The 6,707-nt window shown below is 56.2% G+C and overlaps 4 protein-coding genes across 4 annotated transcripts; 1 reads left to right on the forward strand and 3 right to left on the reverse strand.

Annotated features, from left to right (window-relative positions):
- Positions 1-225: 225 nt before the first annotated feature.
- Positions 226-1,047, reverse strand: SDRG_12545 (hypothetical protein; the record flags this gene model as incomplete). Its single annotated transcript, XM_008618618.1, has 1 exon — positions 226-1,047. Exon 1 carries the CDS (start codon positions 1,027-1,029, stop codon positions 226-228), a length of 804 nt encoding a protein of 267 aa, XP_008616840.1. The 5' UTR covers positions 1,030-1,047.
- A 913-nt stretch (positions 1,048-1,960) lies between these two features.
- SDRG_12546 (hypothetical protein) lies at positions 1,961-2,950 on the reverse strand. Its single transcript, XM_008618619.1, has one exon. It carries the CDS (start codon positions 2,856-2,858, stop codon positions 2,052-2,054), a length of 807 nt encoding a protein of 268 aa, XP_008616841.1. The 5' UTR covers positions 2,859-2,950; the 3' UTR covers positions 1,961-2,051.
- Positions 2,951-3,445: 495 nt separating this feature from the next.
- Positions 3,446-4,052, forward strand: SDRG_12547 (hypothetical protein). The gene has a single exon (XM_008618620.1). The coding sequence runs from the start codon at positions 3,493-3,495 to the stop codon at positions 3,970-3,972; it is 480 nt and encodes a 159-aa protein (XP_008616842.1). The 5' UTR covers positions 3,446-3,492; the 3' UTR covers positions 3,973-4,052.
- Positions 4,053-4,872: 820 nt separating this feature from the next.
- Positions 4,873-6,385, reverse strand: SDRG_12548 (hypothetical protein). The gene is made up of 10 exons (XM_008618621.1): positions 6,213-6,385; positions 6,057-6,158; positions 5,940-6,010; positions 5,805-5,894; positions 5,710-5,753; positions 5,540-5,656; positions 5,427-5,489; positions 5,266-5,370; positions 5,110-5,219; positions 4,873-5,060 (listed from the first exon to the last, which is right to left on the reverse strand). The coding sequence occupies exons 1-10, from the start codon at positions 6,370-6,372 to the stop codon at positions 4,957-4,959; spliced, it is 966 nt and encodes a 321-aa protein (XP_008616843.1). The 5' UTR covers positions 6,373-6,385; the 3' UTR covers positions 4,873-4,956.
- Positions 6,386-6,707: the final 322 nt, after the last annotated feature.

Genomic DNA, 6,707 nt, shown 5'->3' on the forward strand with positions numbered 1-6,707 from the left:
CATCGGCGTGTTCTTTTGCAGCGTCTTTGCGGCAAGTCGTCGGGTGCAACGCCATGCTGCATTACTGCTGCCACGACACTGCTGGCGTACGTGGGCTGTCGTGACACGAAGTCCACTCTAGCGACCACTGACCCGCCGCATACTGTACACCGACTAAGAGAAAAGACTAAGAATGAAGAGTGCAAATATCCTAGGGTGCTATTAATTAGTCGAAAGGCCGGTCGCTTAGGCGACGACGGGCGCGGCTTCCGGCGTCTTCTCGACAACAACCTTCTTTTCTTCGTCGGCAGCGGCCACGACGACGGGCTTCTTCTCCTCGACGACGGGCTCGGCCGTGACGTCGATCGGGGCTTCGACCGGCGCGACGACCTCCTTGGGGGCAGCAACCTCCGGGACGACTTCGGGCACAGGCGCGACCTCCTCCGTCTTGGGCGCTTCCTCAGCAACGACTTCCGTGGCAGCGACAGCCTCCGTGGCAGCGACAGCCTCCGTGGCAGCGACGACTTCCGTGGCAGCGACGACTTCCGTGGCCGGGGCAGCCTCGACGACGGGCTCGGGCGCCGGCGTCAAGAACACAATGACGCGGTCCGACGCGCCCTTGGCGGCAGCGACGTTGAGGATGTCTTCGAAGCGCGCAATGCGCTCCTGGATGAGCTTCTCGTCCGTGCGCTTGAACACCGTGGAGAAGCCAGCGACCGGAAGAGCGGGAAGGCCCGAGACGTCGGCGAGCGTCGCGTGGAGGACCTTGAAGTCGTTGAAGCGCTTCGTGATCGAGAGGCCTTCGCCCGAGATGTGGTACACGACGACCTTGGCCTCGACCGACGTCGACGCGATCGTAAACTTCTTCTCGATGATTTCTTCTTCGACCTTGGCCTCGACGACGGGCTCTTCAGGCGTCTCCTTGACCTCGGCGACTTCGGTGGCAGCGACCTCGGTCGTGACTTCGGTGGCGGCGACTTCCGTGGCCGGGACGTCGGCGACGACGGGCTCGGTCGTGGCGGCGGCGGTGGTCGATTGCGTGCAACCCATGGTTCGAGTGGTGCTGGAGAGGTAAAAGTTAAAGTGAGCAGCTCAGTGGCAGTCGCGCGAGCGTGGGGTCCAGAGAACTGGCACGGTTACTGCCTGGGACTTTACACCGCGTGTCACCACGTGGCGCGCCCATCATAGTGTCCCAAGCTTGCTTCAAGAAGTGACCGAGCCTTCTCTTCTCGCCGCGATGACGACGGAATCTGGAACAGAGAACGGCCAGGACGGACCCAGACACTGGTGCACGGTCGCTCCACGTTGTTTGATCGGAGGCGAACGACGAGGCGGCGCTGTGCAACTGCAGGCGCCGCAAGCGACGGGAGACCGCGACACCAAGAGATGTCCCAGGCGCCCTGTCGGGTTGTCGTCGATCTTCCGACGGCGCTGCGATTGCGCGATACCAGCTGGCGGCGCAATTCGTTGAACCATCGCGCCGAGTTCAACGAATTGGCGATGATTCAAAAATGCATGGTCTCCGTCCTTCTACCGAGCGTCAAAGAGTAGCTGCATATTCCAGAAGGCGAGGATCGGCCTTGTCCCATTGGCACCCACGTCGCCACGATACACTGCAGTGCACCCGCTCGGCCCATCCAGCTTTCACGGCACACACAACGTGCTACAGGGCAACACAAAGCGCACCGATACCGGTAGTCGAGTACCAAGGAGTCTACCGTAAGAGACGTCGAGGAGGTTGGTTATCATGTACTAACCGTGCGTTGCATGCAAGGTAAGAACGTTGCGGCGACACCGTCGCCAGAGGTGTGGTGTCGACGAGTTACTCTCGCGATACCAACGACGAACGCGCCATTACCCTTCTCGTCGGCAGCGGTACCGGTCGTACACCATTACAAGATCGCCACGTGATGGCCGCCGTGTCATATACTGTGTGGTAGCGGAACGCTCAATGCAAAATGCAAAATTCAAAAATGGTGAAAACACAGTCAAATTGATGCGATTGCCGTTGTTATCAACACGCGCGTTGGCATGTCAGTAGTGTACAAGAAGAAATATAAAGACACAACCGCTTACGCAGCGACCGGCTTGGGGGCCGCGTCGTCCGCGACGACCTTGGCCTCCTCCACCGCCGGCACGTCTTCGACCACGACCTCGGCGACCGGCGCCTCGACAGCGGCCTCCACGGCAGCAACGTCTTCAGAAACGACGACGTCCTCGACGGCGGCAGCGACTTCTTCCTCGACAGCGACAACCGCTTCGACCTCAACGGCAGCGACCTCGTCGGCAACAGCGGCGACCTCGACCTCGGCCTCGGCCTCGACGACCGCCACTTCGGCAACCTCGGCGACTTCGGCGTCGACGACGGGTTCCTGCACCGGCGCTTCGTCGACAGCAACGACGTTGATTTCTTCGACGATCGTAATGTCCTTGGTGGCGACGTCGTCCGTAACGGCGGCAACGACAAACTGCTCGAGGCGGTCGGCGGCGTGGGCCGCGGCAGCGTCCAGAATTTCCTGGAAGCGCGCCGAACGCTCCTTGATAAGCTTTTCGTCACGCCGCTTAAAGACCGTGGCGAGGCCCGAGTCGGGGAGCGCCGGTACAGTCTCGATCACGGTCGTGAGCTCGCTGTGGAAGACCTTGAAGTCGTTGAAGCGCTTCTTGGCGACAACACCGTCGGTCTCAATGTGGTACAAGACAACGCCGTTGCCGTCGACCGACGTCGACGAGATGACGTACGACGTCGTCGTCGTCGTCACGACAACATCGTCGCTGGCGGCATCGACAGGCGCCGAGGTCGACGGCGGCGCCACCGAGACGCTCTTGACGGTCGCGATCTGGACGTTCTCGTCGATCGTGGAGGATTGCGTGCAGCCCATGGTAGTAGTAGTGGGGGAGTGGCGAGTTAGAAAATGAGTCGAGCGCTGTCGAGAACCAAAGATCGATAGAAGCGGGGACTGCGCTCTGCTTCTATATACACGGTGAGTAATTGACGGGTCGCAGGTGCTTGGCCAATCAAAACGCGCGTACGAGCAACATCGTTGCATGAAACGTTGAAGCGGGTCAAAAGATCGAAGGAGAGACTGCCACGTGGTGGTCCGGCCTCTCACTTCAAAAAGTAGACTAGAGGGAATGCCTTGGCGTCCTCCTCGCGACGACTTGCGCGTCCATGAACAAAGCCCATCAACGAAGCCTATATGCCCAGTGCACTCGCCTCCAACCTCGGTTTCGGCGGCAGGGAGCATCGATTTCCGCACGCGCATGGCTTGGAAGTAGAAGAATGGGTCAACGATTAACGAGGCAGTTGTGTGATGAGCATGAAGGCTGCATCTAGCAGCTCATCTAGCGATGTAGTCAAATACTGCTGTTTGGTAGTCATTGACTTCCCCCTTCGGAAGACTTTACACGCAGTGTTACACACTGCCGCGAGCTTTTTTGGGGACCAAACGGTCGTCGCCAGCCGGTGCGCGCACGAATCTTTCGTGGCGCGGCATCTCAAGATTCCAGGCGACAATGGGGTGCACTTCGTCGCGAGCCGTTGACGACTTGTCCGTCGTCGCAGTGGCCGCATCCGAGACCGCTGCGGCCGGCGAGGTTGCCACGCCCGAGTTGGCTGTCACATGCAGAGACGTCACCGAGGAGGCGGCTTCCGACAAGAAGTTTGTCATCACGGGGCACAGCGTTCGAAACGATGGTGTGGTCGTCTACCATATCTCGATGCCCAACTCGCCCGATGAGATTCAACGAAGGTTCCGCGACTTCAAGCGCCTCCATGGCGAGCTCAAGGACGTCGTTCTGCAAGAAGACTGTGACGTTGCGATTCCCGACTTGCCGTACAATGGACTGTTGACCAAGCTCCAGCGCCAGCACACGCGCGACCTAGACGAGCGAAAAGAAAAGCTGGGCGAGCTTCTCGAAGCCGCAGCGAGCCACCCTGTCACCCGCAATTCCAAGGGGTTTCAAAAGTTCATCACGCTCGACATGGCCCCGTAGCTCTGTCGAATTCAACGATTTCGCGTAGTTTGCAGACATACACACCATATAATTTACATGACGAGTCAGTTGGCTGGAGATGGCGACGTCTTGCGTCCAGTCGGTAAACATCGCGGAAAGATGCCCACGACACGGCTTGGTATCTTCACGCACAGGAGGTAGTCGTGCATCAACGATTGTTCTGCGTGCAGTGCGAGTGCCACGTATCACGATTGGATGCCGAAATTTTGGCGCGTAAAAAACGGTCTAAAGATTACCAAGGAAGCTTGAAGTCAAGAAAGCGAGCTGCAGCTGCGTGATGGCGGAGAGGACTGAGAAGACGAAAGGTCAACGGAGCTTCGTTCGTAGGAAGGTCTGCCAGTCAAACCAAAAGACTCTTGCTGACGTCCAAACTCGGATGGCTCATTGCTGTTGAAATCGTATTGTAGACCGATGCCACTCATCCTGAATGAAATAAACACAAATTAGTGTTTCGTTGTGATCTGTTTGGTTGTTGTTGAAATGAGTCTTTCGAATTTTACGGATTAAGGGTCCTATTTCTAGGGTCGTCCGGCCTCCAACCTAATTTCCGGTAGGCACGAATTTCCGGCATATGCCGTTTTCATCTACTTCTTCCTTGTGTTCCTTGTGGCACTATCTGTTTGGTTGTTGGTCGTCAGTTGTAGACAGCGGTGGCTATATTACGCCTTGGTCAGCAACGATTTCTGGTGCTTCCCGTCATTTAGAAGCGACTTGATGATTGGGTGGCAATTGCCAATGAGAGTGCGCATACGGCGCGTGTCGTTCTGTGATAGCTTTCCCAACGTGTCATCGGTAAGCTGAGTCTCAAGTTGAGACTCAACTACCGGTACCCAGACGTCGTGCCCCGTTCTGGTATATGCGTCGGGGTCTTCAACAAACTTCCCGTATACTAGTACTGATATAAGCCGTAAAGAAGTAATAACGTTCTAATTCCAAAGGGATGGGAAGGTCAATGCTTTCCTTTTACTGCGACGGCTTGGGGCGCAGCGATTGCACAGACGCGAGGAGCATGCTTCCCAGGATCACGGCGAATGCCAAATACGTGCTCGTGACATCAAAAAGGCAACCTACACGCAGCGAGATGCGTTAGCACGGGTTACGACAACACGGGCGTACCGTAGGGCGGGTGTCCTGGCGCTGTGTTGCGAAAGATTGGGACGGCAATCAAGCCCGAAAAGTACACCATGGGGTTCTCCACGGGGCGTCGACCCCAAACCATCGTCATGCTACGTCTGCCGTGTCGAACCCATCGCATTTATCGAATCAATGTACCTTGCAATGTACAAAAGCGAGCCCGACACGACCCAAATACCGAGCCAGAGGACGACAATATAGCTAAAGATTATCGGGTGACGGTGCGCTTCAACGGTCACGAGCCTACGTATTCGACAGGTCAACATCGTCCTTGGTCGTCACTCGATATGTGGACGCACCCTGGCGGCGGTGTACGGGTGGTGAATGGCACACCAAGGGTTCTTGCTGCAGCAACAGAGTATCTATCACCGGCGTCAGGCTGACGGCAACAGTTGTACTAGTTGCTTGATACCGCCAGTTGAAGTCCGCATTCTGGTAGACCGACAGGTGTACGGGAAGATTATCCGAATGTGTGCTTGCATTCGTGGATGACGCGCCATTGGCGGCGATGTACAGTGGGGTCGAGTACCTACTCCATCGAGTCCGTTGGGTTTTGGAGGATAGGTTCGTCTCGACCGCTACCGATCCAGCGGGAACATGACGACGGAACCCGACTTGAGGCGCAGCTACGCAAACACTATGAACAAGGTCGAATCGAAGAACGCAACAAAAGCAACCTTGAGAGGAATGGGCGACCAAAGGTCGGTTGTCTCGGGGGCCAAGACTATGGCGTGGCCATCAACAAGCAGGTTGATTGTCGTCGACAGCTACCACAGACAATGAAAGAAGAGATGACAACCATAAATGCATACCTTGCGGATCCCATTGACAGTAGTACCCACAGTACTAGGGATACTGTCGATATAAATCAGCGTGGCGAGCTCTAGAGTTCTCTCAACATAAGCAAAAACGAAGTCGCCAAAGGGTACCATTGGCATCCGTGTCGACACCTCCGAGGACGATGGACACGGAGAGAACGGACGACGGGTCCTTCGGTGATATGCCTTCATATAGCAGTGTTGCCTGGGCCTCTAATGTTGCCAATGATCGTGGTGAGATGAAGTTTCCAATGACGTCACGGGTACGGCTCGTGTGGACGTGCAACAGAGGCAGCAAGGTTGCGAGAAGGAGCGCAAAGAGAGCTGTGAGAGGCGCCGCTCGTAGAAGCCACCGGCGGCGCGAGGTGAGGGCCGGCGGCTTGGTTTGCAGCGGCTCCAGGAACGGATGCTCCGACTCCGCGCCCATGATCTTGCTGGAATTCCTGAAAATGCTGTCGCAAGAATTCCATTGCTCCAAAAACATGTGACAAACGCGGCACGAAGCCTAAGCTTCCTGTCACCTTCTAAACCTAGGAAACTGGTTGACTGCATGCTCTAGAAGCTGTGCTAAACGTAAAATAGTTAGGCTTACCTAGCTTGACCTTAATATCTAAAATGTAAATTTTACTTTAGCCTACGGATTAATGACAACTTGAGATTAGTTATGGCAATCGATCTGACTAATCGACGTGACCAAGCGACACAACAAAATGAGCTGGATTCGTCACGATCTTTTGGCAGCTCTTTGGCGCAGCGTACAAA

Source organism: Saprolegnia diclina (genome assembly GCF_000281045.1).
Source record: "Saprolegnia diclina VS20 unplaced genomic scaffold supercont1.50, whole genome shotgun sequence".
Classification (NCBI taxonomy): domain Eukaryota; phylum Oomycota; class Saprolegniomycetes; order Saprolegniales; family Saprolegniaceae; genus Saprolegnia; species Saprolegnia diclina.

Excerpts from the sequence above, each read along its gene's own strand:
- SDRG_12548 (XM_008618621.1), bottom strand. The coding sequence starts at position 6,372 with ATGGGCGCGGAGTCGGAGCATCCGTTCCTGGAGCCGCTGCAAACCAAG. Across the intron at positions 5,754-5,804 it reads GGTCGCCCATTCCTCTCAAG|CTGCGCCTCAAGTCGGGTTC; the intron begins GTTGCTTTTGTT and ends GTGTTTGCGTAG. Across the intron at positions 5,220-5,265 it reads TCGCTTTTGTACATTGCAAG|CATGACGATGGTTTGGGGTC; the intron begins GTACATTGATTC and ends CGGCAGACGTAG.
- SDRG_12547 (XM_008618620.1), top strand. The coding sequence starts at position 3,493 with ATGGGGTGCACTTCGTCGCGAGCCGTTGACGACTTGTCCGTCGTCGCA.
- SDRG_12546 (XM_008618619.1), bottom strand. The coding sequence starts at position 2,858 with ATGGGCTGCACGCAATCCTCCACGATCGACGAGAACGTCCAGATCGCG.